Source organism: Rhinopithecus bieti, unplaced genomic scaffold (genome assembly GCF_001698545.2).
Source record: "Rhinopithecus bieti isolate Rb0 unplaced genomic scaffold, ASM169854v2 scaffold_759, whole genome shotgun sequence".
Lineage (NCBI taxonomy): Eukaryota > Metazoa > Chordata > Mammalia > Primates > Cercopithecidae > Rhinopithecus > Rhinopithecus bieti.
Window position 1 is genome coordinate 2,518,447 of NW_016803631.1, and position 22,439 is coordinate 2,540,885.

Here is a 22,439-nt window from a genome sequence, read left to right on the forward strand (position 1 = left end):
TCTCGATCTCCTGACCTCGTGATCCGCCCATCTCGGCCTCCCAAAGTGCTGGGATTACAGACTTGAGCCACTGCGCCCGGCCACCAATGAGTTTTATACTTTCATATGTTTTTGTATCACTAACTTTCAACTGTGGAATATGACACATATAGGAAAGTACCTAAAAGGAATATGCAGCCTAATGAATTAATGTACAGTACTCATCTGTGTAAATATCACCCAGATCAGGAAATAGTATTTCATAAGCTCTCATTTACCCCTTCCCAATCACAATCCTCTCTTTACCTCCTAAAAGTAATCACTATTCTGATTTTTATTTTATTTTTACAGTAGTCACTTTCTTAGTTTTCGTTATACCTTAACTTTCTAAGTATGCATTCCTAAACACTATAGTTTGATGCTGTTGTTTTGAACTTTACATAAATAAACTCATACTGCGGATTATTTTTGGATTTGGCCTATTATGGTGCTTATTATATTTGTGAGATTCTTCCATGTGTTATATTTAGTTCTACTTCATTGTAATTACTGTAGAGTAAGGAACGATAAACTTTTTCTGAAAAGGGCTTAATAGTAAATATTTTAGGTTTTGTGAGTCAAATGACAAAATCAATGATACTCATTTAACAAAAGAGAAAAGTTTCATAACATTTTGATAAAATTCAAAATACACTACTAATAATTGACTATAGCTTTTGTGATATAGTTATCCTAATGAAAAGAATGAAATTCTTATTTGGGGAATAACATTTTGCTTAATTTGGGCTCAAGTCATTGAAATTGATTGCAAATGTTCATTTATTAATAGTGATGTGTAATTAGATTTTCCTCTTTCTCATTTCGTCTTTGAAAATGAGATTTTCCCCTGTCTTACCTCATCCCTGTGTCATCTTTGAAAATGTCTTTTCATTCAGAATGGTATGGCCAATACTGGTATCCATCCACAATTATATACTTTTATATAAATATCCATATGTATTGCTTGGAAGGCATTTATAGAATTCTATTAGATTCTTCTCTTGATATTTTCTTTTTAGCATGTCATTACAATACAGATTACCTGTAATTGAAGGTAAGATGGACATGCTTCCATTGCAGATAGATTTTGACATTTCATTTGCACTTGTTTCAAAGTCCAAAATTACTACTAGAAAAGTAGTTTAGGCTCAGAAAATACATCCAATGCAAATACATGTAGGAATGAAAATCTTCCTTCTTGTTTTAACTTTTCATAACATAGGAAGTATATTATTTGGGATTCAAATAATGTTAGTTGCCAGTGAAGGGACTTCACCATAGCACAAGCTCTGCATGTGAGTTCTGCTTGCCTTGCAACATTAGGACAGATTCATTAAAAAATATTACCGAGTCTGCAGCAACAGCCAATTTCCAAAGCCAGTCAGTATTCTGTGACAGTAGCTGAGGATGGTGCTCTTACTTACAAAAATCTCAGTCTTGGCCCTGAGCTAGAAAAAATCACACTGAAACTTTATCACTCTGAATCACTGAATGTCAGTGTGATGGTGCAAGTCAGAACATTCAGCTTCTCTTTCTGACCAAAAACCAACCAACCAACCAACCAACCACCCACCAACCAACCAGCCAAACAACACACATATACAAAAACCCACAAAAAACAAAAAATGATAGAAGTGTCAATGGTTAGGTCCACGGAACTGAGTGAATTTTATTACTGACATAACTGGTTAAATAACATGATGGATTCAAACATTTCTCAACCAGAAAAAGGGTGTCTACCGAAAACTTAAAGCTAACATTATATGGGAAAATTTGGCCTCACCCTGGGTGCTCCTCTGCACCCTAATCCATCATGCCAGCCCACACAGCTCCCCTGGTTTCTCTTTCCCCTGGTAATGTCCCTCTGCCCTTGGCAAGAATATGCATCTGTAGTTGTCGGGCATAATATTCTATAAATGTCCAGTAGGCCAAGTTTTTTAAAATTATGTATCTAAAAGATTCCATTTTAATTTTATTATTATTATTGAGACAAGGTCTTGCTCTGTTACTCAGGCTGGGGTGCAGTGGCATGATCTCAGTTCACTGCAACCTCTGCCTCCTGGGCTCAAGCAATCCTCCTGCCTCAGCTTCCCAAGTAGCTGGGACTACAGGTGCACACCACCATGCCTGGCTAATTTTTTGGGGCTAATTTTTTTTGTATTTTTTGTAGAGACAGGGTTTCACCATGTTGACCAGGCTGGTTGCGAACTCCTGAGCTGAATTGATCCACCTGCCTTGGCCTCCCAAATTGCTGGGATTACAGACGTGAGCCACTGCACCCAGCCAAATATTACATTTTTAAAAGTTTTTTCTCTCTGCTTGCTTGTTAGTTCCTGATAAAGATTAAAATTTCCCAGAATTATTGTGGATTTGTCTATTTCTCCAGGCAGTTCTGTTAAATTTTGCTATATTTAGGGTGAGGCCGTGCTATTAAGTATATTTAAATTGTGACATTATATCTTCCCAATAAATCAGACCTTTATTTTATGGCATGTCCCTCTTTTCTCTAATACTTTGTGCCTTAAAGTTTTCTTTGATATGAATATTGCTATATCTGCTTTTCTATGGGTGGTGTTTTACAGTATCTTTTCAATCTTTTAACTTGCAACCATTTTGTATATTTAGATTTTATATAGGCTTCTTGCAAGCAGCATATAATTTAGTATGATTTTTATTCAGTCTGGTAAATTCTGACTTTACTTGGAATATTTTGTCCATTCACATTTAATGTACTCAATGACAAATTTTGGTTTACATCTACCATTTTATTCAGTGCTTTCTATTGGTTCTGTTTCCTTTTTTCTCCTTTCTATCCGCTTTTTGTATTGAGTGTTTTGAAAACTTAATCCCATTTTCTTCTGTTAGTTTAGATGTCATATATCTCCTTACTATCCCTTCAGAGTTACCCTAGAGGTTACAAAATGCATCCTTGAGTTTTCATGGATCATTGAGTTACCAATGTCAACTTATACTTTTATCTTCCTCCTAGACAATGCAAGTGTCTTAGAACAATTTAATCTATTTAGCCCTCTTCTGACTTACATATTACTCTTTTTTTTTTATAACTGCATTGCTCCTATTACTGCTGTTTCTTATAATTATTATTTTATGCAATCAATAAGCCAATCCACATACCTGTCCTTAAATTTATTTCCAACCTTCCAACTGGGATAATTTTTCTTCTGCTTAAAAAGCATGCTTTAATAATTTCTTGTGTTGCAGATCTCCTAGTGACAAATTTTATTAGTTTCATTTGTCTGAAAATGTCTTTCATTGCCATTCTTGAAGAATATGTTTGCATGAAGAATACATTTGCATAGAATCCTACTTTATTTTGCTATTTCAATATATTGAACATATCATTCCATCTTTTTGGCTTTCATTGTTTCTGATGAGAAGTCAACTGTCAGCTTAATTGTTGCTCTTCTGAAGGTAATTTATCATTTTTCTGAATGCTTTTAAAGGTTTTCTTTTCTTTTGGCTTTCAGCAGTATTAGTATTCTAAGATGTATCTAGGTATGGTTTTCTTTGTATTTATTCTGCTTAGGGTTAAGAAGTCTTCTTGAAAGCAATTCTTTTATTATTGGAAAATTCATATTCCATATGATCTCCTAACATATTATTCCTTCCTTTAGTAGTCAAATTTATTCAATCAGTGGTCCATACCTACTCACTTTTTCTCCTTTTCTAAATCATTAAGTTATTCTAAATCTATCCTTCTCTCTCTTCTATAAATTCCTATCCTTTTGTCTTTCCATGCTTCTTTCTAAATATCTCTGAGGAGAGATTCACTGAGTTTCTCATTTTTGCTACTGTATTTTTAAATTCTGGAATTTCTATTTTCTTCAAATACGCTGTATCATTTTTATTATGTCCAGTTCTCTTGAAATTTTCAATATTGGCATTTACCCTTTGAACAGTGTGTCTTAGCTCAGGCTGTCATAACAAAATACCATAGATTGAATAGCTTAAACAGCAGGAATTTCTTTTCTCACAGTTGTACTGGGTACAAGTCCAAGATCAAGGTGCCAGCATGGTTAGTTTTGGTTGAAAGTTCTCTTTCTGGCATCCAGATGGCCACCTTCTCACTGTGTCTTCACAATTGAAAGTGGAGGAAGAGAGGGAGAAAGGAAGAGAGAGAGAGGGAGAATGGCAGAGGGGGAGAGGAAGAAGGAGAGGAGAAGCACTGTGATGTCTCTTCTCGTAAAAGCAATGACCCCATGATGAGGGTTCTGCCCTCATTACCTTATCTAAATCTAATTCTCTTCCAAAGGTCCTGTCTCCAAATACCACATTGGGGGTTATAGCTTCAACATATGCATTTTCATGGACACATTTCAATCATAGCATTCTACCCCAGGTAGAATTCATGTTCTTCTTGCATGCAAAATATATTCATTCTATACCAACAATACCAAAAATCTTAACTCATTCCCACATCAACTCTAAAGTCTACAGTTCAAAGTCTCATAAATATTATCCAAATGAAGTACGGGTGAGACTCAAGATATGACTTGTCCTGAGGCAAAATTATTCTCCACCTATGAGCCTGTGAAACCAGCCACACTATGTGCTTCCAAAATACTATGGTGGGAGAGGCATAGAAGACATATTTCCTTCCAAAAGGGAAAAATCAGAAGAAAGAAATGGGTGATGGATCCTAAGCAAGTCCACAACCTGGCAAGGCAAATTCCACTGGATCTTAATTCTTCAGTATAATCTTCTTTGGCTTAGTGTCTTGCTTTCTAAGCCCACTGGGTTGGCAGCATCATTCCCACGGCTCTGTCCCTTTGACGCTACAGTGCCCCATCCCCATGGCTCTAGGTAAGTGTCTGCTCCCTGTAGCTCTGCTGACCCAGGGTCCCACCCCATAGCTCAGATGAGCTGGGGTCCACTGGGTGATCCTTCCTCCAAAGCTCATGGTGAAAGCCACCTGGCCTGTTGAAACTGGGACAATGGCCCTGATGACCTCTGGATCTCCTGTGGAATCATTTTTCCTTCTTCTTGAAGAATACTGCACGTTTGCAGCTGAATAGTTCTATCATCCCATCCTGTCTAATTCAAGAAGTCCAATCAATAGGCTTCCTTAATTTCATCCTGCAATGTTTCTGCTCATATAATCCCATACACTTATCAAATGTCTGTTAATCCACCCTTAGCATTCCCATCAGAAAGAGCTTTCTTTTTTTTTCCAATATGAATAGGCTAAGAATTTTCCAAATCTTCACATTCTGATTTCTTTTTGCTTAACAATTGCTTCTTCAATTAATCTCTTGCCATTTGCATTTTACCATAAGCAGTCAGGAGGAACCAAGTTGCTCCTTTAACACTTTGCTTAGAAATATCCTCAGCTAAATATCTAATTTCATTGCTTGCAACTTCTTCCTTCCATAAAACACTAGAGCACAGTTCAGTCAAGGTCTTTGCCATTTTATAATAAGGGTCACCTTTCCTCTAGTTTCTAATAACATATTCCATATTTCCATCTGAGAACTCACCAGAATCACCCTTGATGTCCATACATATATAGTATATACCTCAAAACTCTTCCAGCTTCTACCCATAACCAGTGGCAAGGCCACTCCCACATGTTTAGGTAGTTGTTACAATAGTACCCGACTCCTGGTACTAAAATCTGTCTTAGTCAGCTGGGGCTGCCATAACAAAACAACATAGACTGGACAGCTTATACAACAGAAATGTATTTTCTCATCGTTCTGGAGGATAGAAGTCCACAGTAGTAAATAGAGTTATTTTAAAGTCTGTGTCTAATCACAAAGGCGTAAGAACGATACAATGGACTGTGCAGACTTGGGGGGAAGAGTGGGAAGGGGACGAGGGATAAAAGACTACAAATATGTTGCAGTGTATACTACTCTGGTGATGGGTGCACCAAAATATCATAAATCACCACTGAAGAACTTACTCATGCAACCAAATACCACCTGTACCCCAATAACTTACGGAAAAAATAAATAAAGTCTGGGTCTAACAACTCCAATATTTTAGATCCTTTTATGTCTGTTTCTACCATCTGTTGTTTTTGTCGCTTGTTCAGATTGTCATGTCTCCTCATGTACCTGAATATTCTTGATTGTGTTCTAGAAATTGTGGAAATAGAGGTCTAGAACAATGTTAACTTCCTGTAAAGAGAATTTATGTTTTATTTCTGGCAGGTTCCTTGAGGCAATAGAAACCAAGGACCTTGTTAAGTTCAATTTCTGGGATTGAGATTTTTAAAATCACTCAGATGATGAGAAGCTAAACTACATTATATGCCAGGGATAGTTTACTTCCAGTTAACCCTTACCACTAGAGCATAGCCTTTTAGAGTTCCTAACCAAATGAAGAAGGTTTACCAGGGCCCCAACCTTGACTCAAGTTTTTTGTACCCCTGGTTTTGCAAAGCTTTTAAAAATACTGCTCAGTCTTTCAGCCACATTTTCTAGAATCTTCATATTCTCCCAGGAAAAAAGTAGCTCCAAATGCCAGACCCAACCCTCCAAATTTCTATCTTCTCCTAGATCTTGGCCCAGAAATTCTTCACTATTTATTAGCTCTCTGTTCAAGCTAATTAAAATACGTATTTTAAATATGTATTTTAAATCAGTGGTCCATGCCTACTGCCCCTTTCCCTAGCCATCACTGAATAATCTCACATCTGTCCTTCTCTGCTTCCCTCTGCAAGAAGGAAGAGGGAAGATATACTTTGGGGACAGCTAAGCTGCATGTTCCAACCATTTAATTTATTGTTCACCTTTGTTGAGTGTCTGTAGTTAGCCTGACAACTAGACTTTCTTGCAACTAGATTTTATAATGATCATATATGCTTTACATAGGCTTTAATGAAATATATTTTACTTTCACTAAGTATAAAATAGAAGATAATTTTTGTTCTCCTCTGGCTTGATTTCACAGGTCACTATGGATGTCATGGAGTAGGTATCATAATCAGAAGTAAAGGCAGATGCATTCAATGCAAACTGTGTCAATTATTAATCTTATTAAATTTCCATGTCAAAAAAATGACCACCCCAACCTTAAGGCTTGCTTTTGTCACAGTAATAAGGTAGGCAAATGCTTTGGTCCTTGAATTTACATTTTATAGACAATATATAACATAACATGTAATAGATGTTTTATATTTTCAATTATTTCAGAGGTTATTTTACTATTAGAGTCTAAAGTTTTTCTGCTCTAATTTACAGCCACAGTTTGATATTTAAGAGTCACTTATTAGCTTTCTCTCTACAGTATTTCTTACCTTCCCTCTCATCTCAACCTTCCTTCCATGATTCCTTTTGATTGAGACTTAAGATTCCATTCTATTGGACCAAGGACTGAAGCAGAGAAATTATTTGTATAAGATTATACAATTGGTGGCAGAGCTGGCCAATACACAAAACTTCTGAGTGCCAAACTAAAATTTCTCCCTAGCCCTGGTACTTTTCCCAACCTGATGGTTGGCATACCTTCAGGGCAAAACAGCAGAAGATGTGCCTCTACCACAAAAGGGTTGAGGGAGAAAGTATAGGCAAAAAGTTCACTCCATTCCCCTTCTCATGAGAATTTTAGTTTTAATTGACTCCCTAGCGCTATTCTCCTAGTAACCTGATAAGGTGATACGTGTCAACTGTGTTACTAAGCAACTTGAACTACTTAAAAATGACCCCTGATTGGCAAATTCCATCTGAACTGGGAGGAATGAATACCTAATAGAAAACCATAGCTTTGAGTTTCTGTGAGTATGTTGACTTTTGTAGCTGGGCAAATCCACAGTGGGGACCCTGGAAGCTATGCCTACGGAATTATTACAAGAGATTCTGGCCCCTGGGGTGTGAAACTTTTACGCCAGGGCAGTTCCTGTACCCACCCACCCATCTACCTCTTTTCCTTGTATTGTATCTGCACTCCATAAACTAGGGACTAAAGAAAATAGCTATGTGTTCTTCTGCATGGCTATGGCAAGGGCTCCTACAGGAAGAGAAATGTCTGATGTTGCCTTGCTGGAAGCTGTTTCCTATCTTATATTTTTCTAAGTACATTCATGCCAAATATGGTCTATGTTAGTCTTGTGAGTATGACAGCCTTTAGTTGAGCCCAAGACCAACCCCTGGTGGGCACTGCAGAAGGTGCCCGAGCTAGAATTGGGCGGGCTGTGTGTCTCATGCCATGCTTACAACTAGCACAATGCATTAGGGCATACCTTGTCTACTTCCATAAGAACAAGATTTTTTTAATGTATAACACTGACACATTCTGTAGCTTCATTTGACAAGGTACATACACACTAAAAGAACTCATAAAAATAATTTAGAGTCCTATTTTTTGTGACATAAGAGTCTAATTGCTGTAATACAAAGTCTAATTTTCTAATAATCTCAACAGTAGATGCTATAACCTAGAGGAAATGTTCCAATTTAAATGGAAGTCCTCCATTCCTTAAACAACAATCTTCCATTTCTTAAACAGCAATTATGATTGTTAGAGCACAGCACAAAGCTGAACAATGCCGCTTTTCTTCCTTTCTCTGCTTTTTTTTCCAGGTGGAAAATCAAACTCACCTTAGCTGTTGTTCTCATTTTGAGTTTCTTTCTCAAGTAACATGGCAGCATTTGAGGCCTCATCTTGCTGTCCCTCAGTTAATCTCTTTTGAACCATGCTTTCTGTGTAACTGTGGATGATCTGATGGGCTGCAAGAATATGTTTCCGCTGTGCGTTCCTCACTGTGCCAAAGTAATAGAAAAATTTTCACTCTGAAAGTCTGAACGAAACCATTCCCAAATGTTTCAAGAGAGTCATGATAGAAATAATTTTGCAAACTAAAGGTAAACCCAACCCAAATCTAATTTCTTTCTGCTCCCTCTGTTCCCACTCTCTGGTTCAGCCCAGTCATACTCCTTCCCACCAGGCTTGCCTCCATTCCACTCCTCAGCAGTTTCCCTCACTTGGAACGCCTGCACTCCAAAACCTGGAAAGCTCATGTCCAAGATCCTCCAGGAAGTCTCCTCTGATTATGTCAGCCCTGATTTACCACTTACCGCACTTCAGTTTGTACCAACCTATTCAGCATTGAAGCACTTCATGTGAGTTACATTTTGTTTGATACCTAGAGTGTAAACAACTTACAAATAAAGACCTTGTCTTATACTTCTTTTTGAGCCTTAGTTCTTAATGTGGAGGGGACTTACTGATTGATGATGAGTTTATGAGCTCATGGCTTTAGAAGGTAGTCCTAGCTCCAAATTCTAAGAACATTCACTATCAGGTAAGCACCTAAGCCCTTGGAAAGGAGTAGTGATGATGATGATGTTAGCAGTTAGCATTTGTCCTTACTTTGTGCCAGGTACTGTTTTAAGCAGTTGACATGTAATTCTTCATTTAATCCTCCTAAAAGATAGTATTTTAATATCCTCATTCTCAGAAGAAGAAACATGGACACAGAGACATTAGATAATTTACCTAAAGTCAAACAGCTAGTAAAGGACCGTAAGAAGTACTGTGGATTCTTTGCTGTTTGGGTGTCAGTTTAGATAGGGTAATTCACTCAGCGGTATTTAGCACTTCACAGTAATATGGTTGAAAAAGTGGGGGCATTGGAGTCACACAGACCATGGTTCAAATTTGCAAGTCATATGTCTCCAAGAGCTAATTTCCATTAAGTGAAAAAGGAGAATATACCTACAACTCTTGAAAGAAATTGAGATAGTATACATTTAAAAATGCTTAGTGAACTTCTTGAAACTTAGCATGCATTTAAAATTTGGCAGTTACTATTACTTTATATCTATATAAAGGTATCTTTAAGGTTTTTCTGATCCATTGGCTTTTTAAAAAGTGATAATATCTCAAAATCGTCTGTATATAATATTATCTTAATTTTGGGTAAAGAGTGTATATATAATACATATGGTTCTCATTTGAAAAGAGAAAAAAAAGGTCCTAGTGTGCTCCCTGTTCATATGGCTCTTTTGATTTGGCAAAAATATAAAGGGAAGAGGCTAGGGACTCACTCAACTTGACCGCAGATAAGTGCCACTGGATTCCTTTCGCTCAAGTCTTCCTCCAGATCCTCAACTCAGACTCCCAAGGTGAGGGAGGGGATCACAAACTAGTAAACTTTTTTTTTTTTTTTTTTTTTTAGACAGGGTTTCACTCTGTTGTTCAGGCTGGAATGCAGTGGCACAATCTCGGCTCACTGCAGCCTCCACCTCCTGTGTTTAAGTGATCCTCCCACTTCAGTCTCCCGAGTAGTTGGGACTACAGGTGCATGCCACCACACCTAGCTAATTTTAAAATATTTTTTGTAGCAACTGGGTCTCCCTATGTTGCCCAGGCTGGTCTCAACTCCTGGATTCAGGTGATCTTCCCACCCCAGACTCCCAAAGTGCTGGGATTACAGACTTCAGCCACCACACCTCGCCACAAACTAGCAATTATTAAACCCACTGTTTTCCTCCTTTCAATCCTAGGGTGGAATTCAACCAAGGGTGTAATGGCTTTGAAGCAGCCTGGCCTCACTTTGAACCCAGGAGAAGTGGAAAGGAGTTGCATATTTTCTTAAGGTCCTAGAAAACATAAGGTCCTTTTGTAACATAATGTGACACAGAAATATATTACTTGATCTGAAAATTAATTTTTTTGTATAAGCACTATCATACGCTATTGATGTGAGTCAACAATCATTTTGTGGGGCAATATGGTAATATCAAATTGGGAGAACAATCTTTTTGTAGGGAAATTTGGTACTATCTATCAAAATGTAAAATACACACACCTTATATCCCAGCAATTGTACTGTTAGGAATTTACTCTCAGAAGCATGGCCAGGATATGTGTAAAATATATTGATTGAAGCACTGTTAGTAACAGGAAAACAAACTGGAAACAAACTAAATGCTTATCCTTAGGGGTACTGCTTTAAAATTACACTACAACCATGCAATGGAAAAATCAGGCATTTCTTTGTCCTCTCCAAATGTGTTAGAACTCCACCATTTCTTTATCCCTGGTTAAGCAAATTGAAATGTTAAGCATTTTTCTGCTTAAACCTGCCTGGAATTCCCCTGTATAATTTTCAATGCTTTTGAGCTGCTATTTCACTTAAATATTGTTCTTCTCCTGGTTGCACCCCTCTGTCTAGGATCAAGCCTGCCATCAACAATCTCAGAGCTATGGAAGAATCTTACTTTTCTGTTTAAGATATTATTTTTTCTTTCTCTGTTGACTGAAAGCATCAATCTTTAAAAACATGCCACCTGTGACAAATGATAAATTAGGATATTTATACTTGGATGGAGTTCCAGCAGAAACAAGCTATTTGGGGTGCAGGCAGAGCAGCAGGGTAGATTTAGACCTTTCTAGCACCCCTGCTTTTTAATATTCACGGTTCTCGTGTCCTGCCTCCATAAGGCTGCTACAATGTGAAAATCTTTTATATGCTCATTATCCGTTTTATGCTTTAAAAAAAACACCTCTTCTGAAAACTTGGGAACATCCTTTTAAACAAGGTTTGGATTTTGATATTGTCACTTTTATTAGAACTACGTCCCGTCTGTATTAGAGTTGATTATATTCTAGAATCAGGTAGCATGAAGAGAACCTGACAAACTCTGAAATAAGAAAACTCAGTGATCCTCCTTCAGAAATTTCCCCATCCCTCTGTTTAATTTTAAATCTCTGGGATATTGAAAATAAGTTACATATTTTAAAAATCCTAAAGTAAAGCATTTACATTGGCTTACCTTTTCTTTGACAAAGTATTTTGCACCTCTGGGATCAGAAAACTATAAACCAACTCAGCAACAATCTCCTCTGACTGAAGATAGGTTCGGCTAAAAAATATAAAACAAAATGAATTATTTCTTTGGTTTTTTTTACTTGAGCTGCTGATTTATGCTTTCCTGCTGTGTAAGCAACTCCATTCAAATCCCATCATCACCTTTTCCTTGATTGAGTGATCTGAAATATCACATTCCTGGCAAGTTTGTTTAACTCCATAAAAAAATTGGGATTTGACCCTGTCCTTCAGTTACCCTGCCTGCCAGGAAGAGAATGTTGGAAACACAGCTTATACATAGAAGCCAGAAACCTTGGGATGAAGTCCCAGTAATGTTGCACACACGTATTCACATTGTTTTCATGCTTCCGAGTATTCTGAAAGTAAGTAATGAGAGTAATCCAGATTGCAGAGGATAACTGAGAATACATACGGAGGTATACGCATATTGGCTTCTCAGGAGTTACGTTAATAAAACAATGGACCCTGGAGTATGAGTTATTTGTTGCTCCTTGGTGGTGAAATTGTAAGCTCTTGAAAAAATATATATGAGTATCAGCAAATGGGCTGTCCATTCTACAATCTGTTCTCTTGATACATACCGGCTTTCCATTTCATAAGCAATGTCATTGATTTTCTCAGCCATCTTCTCTATTTCTGCCCTGGCTTGTTCTTCTGCAGTATTTGCTTCAGTGTTCAGTATTATGTCTTCTAGGTAGGAGCTTATAGTACTATGGTGAACTTTAACTACCTGCAAAATACAATAATATCCTCACTAAAACAGGTATGCTGTTGTAAACAACACAAGAAAAATACACAAACATTGGTTAACTTTTTTAAGCTCATATATTTCATTTATTAAGTCAACAGTCCCTTCACTCATCATTCATTTTCTTTAGCATCTCATCAGTCTATTTCTCATCCACCTGCCTACTCATTCTGGGCGGCCCACACCAATTTAGCCCATTTCAGAATTATGGATCTTATTGGGTGGGGGGGCAAGACAGCATTGCTGAAGGATCATGGGCTTCAGAGTCAATAATGCTGGTTCAAATCCTGGCTTTGTTCTTACCAGCAACGTGATTTGGTCAAACTACCTAACAGAAGAACAGACTAGGAGATATTCTCCAGTATCCTTTCTCTCCTTCCTCTTACATAATAGAACCCCTGGATTTCAGCTAGGCAAACAGGTGCCTAGAATAAAGACTACATTTCCTAGCACCCACAGGAGCTGGATTGGCCGTATGACCACATTCTGACCAAAGAAAGGATTCTTAAAGGGAAAGACCTGGCTTCTTTTTTTCTCTCTTCATTTCTCCTTTCATGAGGACATAATGCTGGAACACCAGCAATCATCTTAAATTGCCAGAAGGGCTACGACTTAGGAAGAGAAGAGCAGAAAGCTAGAAGGATCCTGGGTCTCTAATGAATTTATTGAATTATCATACCAGCCCCTGACTGCTTCTTTTTAAAGCTTACTTGATATTATGAAATAGGATACAGATTTTAAAAGTGCATTGGAAGCAAACTCAGAGATCAGAAAAATAAAACAAAATAAAAAGTACAGAGCACACAAATGTACAGTGTAATGAATTAGGGTAAAGTCAGAACCCATGTATTATAGTAACTGCCAGTATCTTAGAAGGCCACCATGGTTTCTTCCTTTACTACAGCACCTTCCCACTTTCATGGTAAACACTTTGTTTTCTCTATATTTTTGCTCCCTAAGTATATGACCATAAGCAAAGTAGTTTAGTTTTTCCCGTTTTACAGGTGTATGCACATAGAAAGATTAAGCAACAACTGTGGCCTACTTAGTTTTACGTGTATATGTATGCTGATTATCAGCTTCTTAGAGGTAGGGCACTTTTCTGTTTCATGTCTAAATATATCTTTGCATCTGAGATAATGCCTGGGACTCAGTAACAATTCAGTACCTGTTTCTGGATTGGCACTTTGGCACAATTCTGAGTATATGATACTGTACACCTATGTGTAAAACATCAACCTTCAATCCCTATGCCTTCTCTATGGGAGACTCTCAATGGCCAGTTGAATACAGTATCAACCAAACAACTAACCAACCAAAATATATCTGCTGAACGTCTATTAGGTACAGGGATCTACGCTGTGTTGTGCAAGGCACAAAGGGAATATACAACATTCATGCTCTCATACAGCCCACCCTCTTGTTCAGGAAGCAGGTTGCATCTATATGGATCAATTAGACAGCTCAGTCAGGTAATAGTAGAGGGGTGGAAAGTTTACTGTGGCCCACTCATAGCTATATATGTACCTGTTTATGTATATCTTTATAAATGTGTGAATTTCTGGACACATTTGTGCGTGTATGTACATGAATAAGGAAACGTGTGGCTATGTGTGTTCCTCTATGTCTTGCTAATATTGTGCACACCAGATATTTGTAAATATGTTCTCATGTATGTGCCTGCAAAATTGTATATGTATTTAAAGATGAGTCTATGACTTTATATCTGTGTTTCTCACTATCTATATGCTATATTTTGGAAATTTATTAAATATTACATTTCTGTTTTATAATTTATGTGCAAGCATATTTCTCTTCAAGAGAATCTGTTTGAATGGAGGTTGGGGAAGTAGGATGGAAAATAGTCATTATATTTTAATTAGGAAGGTTGGGAATTAAAATGATGGATGATATTTGAATCTGTGGGTCCACAGTGGGTACATTTTTTACCTAAGTAATTCTTAAATCAGGCTAGAAGGGCTATCTTAACCCTTTATTGCCCTTGCTAGACAGAGCTGATGTTTTCTGTCATCATTCCCATTTAGAAGATATCTTCCTAAGAAGCTTTTTACCAGCTTCTTCCTTTCTCTGCTTTTGTGTATAGTAGCTCCTCTGTTCCATTGCTTCTTATTCTCACCCCCAGCTATTCTTCCCATCCCCAGCTGGTTCTTCCTTAGTGATATTAGGTAGAGATGGCAAGTCCTGATTTGTCAATAATTTCTAAATCTCAGGAACTCTTTTTGAAGAAAAGTGTGTTAAGATTGGTAGGAGGCTACAAGCTGGTCACCAACTCCCAAAATTTACATCTTCAGCCAACACGTCGTTTCTAAATTCCATCTTGTAGATCCACCTACTGAAACAATACCTCTGCTTAGATGTCCCAAACTAAATATAAATTGATTTCCTGATTCTTCTCCTGCCCCTACGCTTATTCCTCTCTCAACTTTCCTACCTCAGGAAATAATACCATCATCTTCCAGTTGCTTAAGCCCAACACTGGACGTAATACTCGACTTCCTGTGTCTCACTCTGGCCTTCACTACTTCAACAGCTACTTCCTGGCCGCCTTGTTTCCCCTCTGTCCTCCCTCCAGCCTGTGCTCCACACAGCAAGTGGAGTACCCGGCTTAAAATGTGTCTCTGGGCTCTATTTGTTTCCTTCATGGAACTCAATACATTTTCTAATTCTATACACAGGTGCGTATTATGTGTTATTTAAGCTTTAGGAGAGAAGGGATCATGTCCGGGTTTTTTCCCCCTCCAAAGTTTCCCACAATGCCTTTGTAGAGTGCCTGGCATACAGTAGGAACCCAATGCATAAACAAAAGCCAAATGCCATTTTATGTCATGAGCATCCTTTGGTTTGACTTGGCTCCTTCTAGGCAGCTTCCATACACCCAGCTGCCCCTACTTGCCTCCTTAAATATCTCGTCCTCCTCCCGCAGGCGCTGTTTTTCCACCTGGCGCCGACCACTCTCTTCTGCCTCTCGTACCCGCCGCTGGCGCTCGGCCAGCATGACAAAGGCATGGATCCTCCTCTCCTCCTGCAGTCTCACCAGTTCTTTGGACAGGAAGTCAAACATGTCTGCCAGTGCCCTTCCTTCCAGTCCAGCCAAATGGTTTTCAACCAGTGACACCTTGAAAAGAATAACATAACTTTAAGGACACAAATTCCACTATGAGTGGTGATTATTAGAAGAGGCACTGGATTACTGAAAACTCTTGGCAGTCAATTCACTTTCAGAATGCATTTAATTTTTATTAGGAATATTACCTCTCGATTGTCTCCATCCCAGGTTCTTATGAGGAAAACGGAGGCATGAGAAAGTAGATTGTTTGGTCAGTCACTGATGGACCACAGCCCTCAAATAAGCAAGAGAATTTAGCAAGACGTTTCTGTTAGTGACTGTGGAGAATGGGTTATTTTCTTTCAATTTTATCGACAAGGTGAAGTGTGTCTTCCCAGACATGAAGGGAAATGTCAAGTTTTTATTAAAGATAATATTGGAGTTTAATCAAATTGAATCTCCTAGAAATTCACTCATGATACCTGTTAATTTTTCAATATCTTTCCTTTCACACAGGTTAGGAGTTAAGATGTTGAATAACATGAAAGTGGAAAACCTTGGTATTTTTAAATCTTTTCATAACTTTGAAATCATTAACAACAATTTTTGAAATAGCACAGGAATGGCTGGGCATGGTGGCTCAGGCATGTAATCCCAGCACTCGGGGAGGCTGAGGCGGGTGGATCACCTGAGGTCAGGAGTTTGAGACCAGCCTGGCCAACATGGTGAAACCCCGTCTCTGCTAAAAATACAAAAATTAGCCAGGCGTGGTGCATGCCTGTTTAATCCCAGCTACTCAGGAGCCTGAGGCAGGAGAATTGCCTGAGCCCAGGAGGCAGAGGTTGCAGCAAGCCAAGATCGCGCCACTGCACTCTAGCCTGGGTGACAGAGTAAGACTCCATCTCAGAAAAAAAAAAAGAAAAAAAAGAAAGCACAGGAAAAAGACCATATGTCCATCTAATCACTGAGGCAAAATTAGGGACCAATTGTGCTCTCTGCCAGATGCCAGCTACAGTGCCTATTTATGAATCCCTGTGTCCTGGCTTTGACATATGGAGAAGAAAAGTGTTTAAGATGACTTTGCAAATTCATCCCCTTTCCTCTCTTATCCTTGGTTGTAAGGGAAAAGGGCTCATCTTCCAGTCACATGCCACCTTCTCAGTGACAGTTCTCCCTCTGTGCTCAGCTCCCTTCCTGGTTTCTATCTGAAGGGAGGGAATACTCAGTTCTCAGAGGCCATGGGGCTATGGGTAAAAGCATCAGTCAAGTGTGGTTGTTGGCCCCAACACCACCCATCTTCATCCTCACCTGCCTCCTAGCCCATAGACTTTCTAACCACAAAGTTCAACCTTATTTATACAATAGGGAGAGATGGAAAGAAAGGGCAAAGCTAAGAGCATCTCACTACTCCTTCCGTTCATAAACAGTAGATACTCAGCCCAGAGATGACAAATAGATTCTCTCCTTATCTGCAAGGAGCATAAGCTCCCTCACTCGGGGTCAGGTGCCACCTTGAAAATCCTGAGATGGCTAGAAAGCCTGCTCAGGTTTAGCCTCTTCTCAACGAGAAATCTGGGTATGCACAGGCAGTACAATCTAATTTGAAATTAAGGGAAATGTTTAGGGAGGGGATTCTGCTGTAGTCACAGAAAGTACTGTGTTACATAATTGGGGGTTGTGCATTTTCTGGACTGTTTTCCACAGAAATATAAGAGAAGGGGAAAAGAGACAGACCAACATTGCTGCAGGTATACGTGAAGTGCTCACTCCCTCAGATCCCTGCATACATTCAGGGTGTATCCAGGTACAGCTGAAGGTAAGCAGAGTGAGTCTTTGGCTAAGTGACAGCTTTGCCCATTAACTCCTCCCTTAGCTGTAAGCTGACACGATTTCACCCACGCATATATCCACTAAATGGAATAAATGAACTGAAAAGCCTAGGTTAGCTTAGCTGTACCCACTAAAGTCATGATCAGAAATCTGAAAGGGCCAAGGGGGGCATTTTTTCATCCACGGTCTCAGGGCCTAGCGCTCCCAGGGCATTCTGTTCCTTATCTGAGCTTTTCCAGGACTCTAGGACTTCTAGATTCAGGGACTCCAGTGTTCACATTCTCCTCTTCCTTCTCTGGTTCCTCTGTTGGGTCTCACAGCCTGTGGCTTGCTTCCTCCCCATCCTGCCTCACTCCCCAAAAGTTCCCCAAGCCCAGCAACCATCCATGGTGCTGCTGTCATGTGAAAGAAAGAAAGTTGTGGTTATTTCCAGGCTGCTTACTATTTGTGCTCGACTCCCACATAACACAAGAGTTATGTATGTTGCTAAAGGGGGGTCATATTAACTTTAATTATTACTTCCCTATAACACTAAATTCTGTGCAAATTGATTCTTTTTCAGATTGACTTACAGAAAAGTGGGAGAGGGAGTAAAATAAAGTGTAACTATACTATGTCAATAGCATTGAAAAGTGTGTGTATACATAGACAAACATTGGAAGAAAATAGGAAAAATATTTACAGTTGTTGGTTTGGAGCTGTAATTCTTAGCTGTGTCAGGTGGCACACAGCTGGGAGGTCATGATGAAAGTCACCACATATCATGAAACAGTAACATATTTAATACACAGTTTAACCAGCACGAGCTATGACAGTTCTAAAACTCCAAAATAAATGCTAATATTTTAAGATAAATCTTATTTCTCACTTTTTTCATGTTGCTTTTGTTATTTATTCAGTCTGCAAAGCCCTCACTAACTGAAATACAGTAGTCACTGGATATTTGTGAAAAAAAGGAAGGAAAAAATCTTAAAATTGAAAAGAATGCATTATTTTTGTTTTGTTGTTATTGTTTTGCAAATAAAGAAACAATACCACCATATTCAAATCAGTAAGGGCACATCCCCAATCAAATTAAGGACGACAGCAGCATTATTTAAGAATTCCAGCACTTTGGGAAGCCGAGGAGGGCGGATCACCTGAGGTCAGGAGTTCGAGACCAGCCTGGCCAATACGGCGCAATCCCATCTCTACTAAGAATATGAAAATTAGCCAGGCATGGTGGTGCATGCCTGTAGTCCCAGCTCGGGAGACTGAGGCAGGAGAATCACTTGAACCCATGAAGCAGAGGTTGCAGTGAGCCAAGACTGTGTCACTGCACTTCAGCCTGGGCGATAGAGTGAAACTCTGTCACACACACACACACACACACACACACACACAGCTGACAGAGTGATGGGATTGTGGGTCTGTTTCTTTTTCACCATTTCATGAATTTTTATTAGAATGTTGCTATGCCATGATAAAATCAAGGCAGAAAATTTAAGAAGAAAGTAACAAGAAAAAAAAGGAAAACCTTGTGCTCATGTAAGTTCCTCTGCCGCTGTAAGGCCAGGGTCACTTGCTTCTCGGCTTTTTTCACCAGCTTTTCATCTTCTTGTAGTGCGTGGCAGGTGCGCAACTCCTGGATCAACTCCAGTCGCTTTTCTTTCCCTTCAAACATCTGTATCAAATCAAATCAAATCAAATCAAACCAAATCAAAGAGAGACCTGTAAGTTACCATCCCTTTGTGCCAAGCACTAGGAGTCACATGCAGTGACTTGTGAGACACTTGAGAACAGTGGGCTCTGTCCTGTCTTTTGGATTCCACAGAGCAGATGTGTCCCACAGAGCTAGAGTTCAGCCCTCTTTTCTGTGCCTTCAGCTTCTCAGGCAGAGAATGGGCTTAGTTTTCAGTGAGCTGTACTTAGTTTCTGACAATACCTCTCAAGGACAAGATGACAACTCCAGGGTCATATTAAGAAATCAGAACCTTCCCCTCATTTCCTGTGCTCCTTCGCTAATAAACCTGAGGATGGCATTTTTCATGGCCATATCTTCTTTTCCAATAAATCTGTCCGTGGTTTGTGATAATCTGTTGTCCGAATTTAACTGTGGCATTTCTCTTGGGAAAATACTGAAAGGAGAGTAACGAACAGTGCTAAACACAAGTTGTTCATCCAGCTGAGTTACTCATCATATCTGAATCTCTTATGAGTTATAGCTGTCTGGGGAAAACAATTAACTGGGGCTTTATATCAGTCCATTTTTTACGTGAAGTGTGCCTGCTCCAGCAACACAAATAATCTGGCTGAGGCTTTACAGTCAGGAAGACCAGAGCGGAATTTGCTGGCAGATAACTATATCTCCCTCAGACTCATATTACTTGCCTGTAAAATGAGATTATGGATAGGAAAAAAAATGAGACAATACATGTAGTGCAAAGAATAAATAGTGTGGGCATATAGTAAGGGTTCGAAACCATAGTTCATTATTTAGCTATTTCATTTATAATGTAGGTATCGCCAGACATACGCAAACTCAAATAATTGTATTATGACTATGTGAAAAATTATGGAATCCACCTGGTTGATAATGCTTAAATAGCCAAAATTCAGGTGAGAAAATGTATGGATTTAACAATTCCAAGGAAGAAGTCAGTTTCACACTGCCTTAGTTACAACCATGGCAAATAGCAGGTAGGTCCTTCCTGCCTCTCTCCTTGACACTGTGCCACCCACCTGGACAAACGATGCCACCAGAAGGAAATGGGACATCAGAAGGAAATGGGCAGTCAGTTTAAGAGTTTAGCTGAATAGGATAGCAGGGTGCAAAAGAGAATTCACTCCAAGGAACCAAGCACATACGCATTCTAAAAAAATTATTCTCAAAAGAGAAACGCAGGGCCAATGGTTGGACCTACACACCATGTTCTGAACGACTCTGCCCCGGAGTAACTTTTGAAGGTAGATCACAGCCATTTCTATTTCTTCTTCTTCCTAAAAGAACAAAGGGAGAACCAAGCAGCTTGAGAACTGCAGTAGTCCAAGCATCAAATATTCTTTTGAAGACTTATTTCAAGCAAAACAGACTGTGCCAGATGCCGAAAAGATTTAAAGAGAAATAAAACATGGTCCCTGCTCTTATTGAACATATACTATTTTAATGTTACTTACATTAAAATTCATTATTTTTCATCATTAACAAACCATCTTACAAGCAAAAAATTCACGCCCTGCCATGCTATCCCTACAAATGAAGCCACTTTCATTTCCTTATATTCCTTTCCAACAAAATCTTTCTTGAAGCAACAAGTATTGCTGATAACATCATTTTGCAATAGGATTTTTCATGTTTGATCATCAGTAGACAAAAATACACCTAGTCTATTGTCAGAGTAAGGTACTTCTCACAAGAATTCAGCTATGCTGATAAAATCAGAATATAAGAGACAAGGTTAACCATTATAAAAATCATCTTAAAACTGTGTGTCCAAAGCAGAAAAAGCAGGGTCTGGAAATCTAATTAAGGTTCCTTTGAATGTAAAAAGAAAACAGCAGTCTAATCGATGACATTAACACACATGAAAGACAATGTGTCAGGCTGGGTGCAGTGGCTCACGTCTGTGATCCTAGCACTTTGGGAGGCTGGGGCAGGTGGATCACCTGAGGTCAAGAGTTTGAGACCAGCCTGGCCAACGTGGCGACACCCCGTCTCTACTAAAGCTACAAAAATTAGCTGGGCGTGATGACACACGCCTGTAGTCCCAGCTACTCATGAGGCTGAAGCAAGAGAATCACTTGAACCCAGGAGGCAGAGGCTGCAGTGAGCCAAGATTGTACCACTGCACTCCAGCCTGGGTGACAGAGCGAGATTCTGTCTCCAAAAAAAAAAAAAAAAAAAGACAATCTGTCAACCAAAGGCCTGCACAAAGTCTAGAAAAGAGAATGTTACCCAGCAGCACATCCCAGCCAGCTGGTGGGAGCTTTCTGGTCCCTCTGCAGGAGCCACTCATCAGAGGGAGTAACAGGGGTTAGTGTGGTCTCCCACCAACACCTGCCCTCAGCCAAGGAACACACCAGCCTTCTGAATACAATTTGGCTTCTTGTGAGGACTGTCCTATATTGAGAGATAACGTGCTGACCCGCCAAGAGGAACAGCCTGATCTAGTAGGCAGTTATGGTTCTCTCCATAAAGTAATAAATTTGCAACATGGCATCTCTAACAGTTTCCTGTGGATTTGTTTAGTCTGAGTCAGTCGTCTAAATCCTAACCAACTCTGCTACCTTGCTCAAATTGAGTCTGGTGAGATGTGGCCCTGGGCAGGGCCCTTTGAGTCATTCCCACCCCAGAAGCAAGCCTATCTTGATGACACCTCTGGCATTTCGTTCCTCTTCGACTCCAACAGTCATCAGCCATCTCTTCATATGGGAAGATAGTTATGGTAACTGATCATCACTCAATCTTCTTTTTCTGTTTCATATACATGAGCACTACCTTCTGATGCTGATTTTTCATGGAAAGATTTTTTAAATTGTGTTTTATTTTGAAAAGGACTGGGTTTAGATTTCATTTCATCTCGTTTGTTTTGTGTGTGTCTGATGTTTGCTACATAAGAATAAAGACAATATTTAAGTTAGAGCTTAGGAAACTAACACTGCTAAATTAGATTTGCTTTAAGCTAAACTATCCTAAGAATAAGCTGACAATGATATTGAATTTAGCATTTCAACTAAAAAGTTTCCAACTTACATTGGAAGTCATTTCCAAGGTTGGAGTTGGAAGCCGAGGTTGAGGTATTGGGTTTCTCTGAAGGAAGCGAGGGGGTTTCCTGGCTTCAAGAACTTTATTTTTCTTATCCAACAGTGCCTGAAATAATGCCAATTAATAGAATCTCTTATTTTTTTTTAACAAAAATTTGCATAAATTTACAGGGTAAAAGTGCAGTTTTTTACATGAATATATTACATAATGGTGAAACCTAGGCTTTTAGCAT

At 39.0% G+C, this 22,439-nt stretch overlaps 1 protein-coding gene across 6 annotated transcripts in view; it reads right to left on the reverse strand.

The window, feature by feature from the left end:
* CFAP91 (cilia and flagella associated protein 91) overlaps positions 1–22,439 on the reverse strand; it is a 65,469-nt gene that overhangs the window by 8,428 nt on the left and 34,602 nt on the right. For 5 of the 6 annotated variants that reach the window (XM_017891520.1, XM_017891509.1, XM_017891499.1 and 2 more), the window contains 7 exons: positions 22,196–22,312; positions 20,371–20,442; positions 18,980–19,126; positions 15,481–15,702; positions 12,400–12,548; positions 11,764–11,852; positions 8,658–8,746 (listed from right to left, as the gene is read on the reverse strand). In XM_017891520.1, coding sequence (XP_017747009.1) covers positions 8,742–8,746; positions 11,764–11,852; positions 12,400–12,548; positions 15,481–15,702; positions 18,980–19,126; positions 20,371–20,442; positions 22,196–22,312 — 801 coding nt within the window. In that variant the 3' untranslated portion in view covers positions 8,658–8,741. Of the gene's footprint in view, positions 1–8,582; positions 8,747–11,492; positions 11,495–11,762; positions 11,853–12,399; positions 12,549–15,480; positions 15,703–18,979; positions 19,127–20,370; positions 20,443–22,195; positions 22,313–22,439 lie in introns of those variants that run through there. The other variant, XM_017891540.1, reaches the window with a different exon arrangement.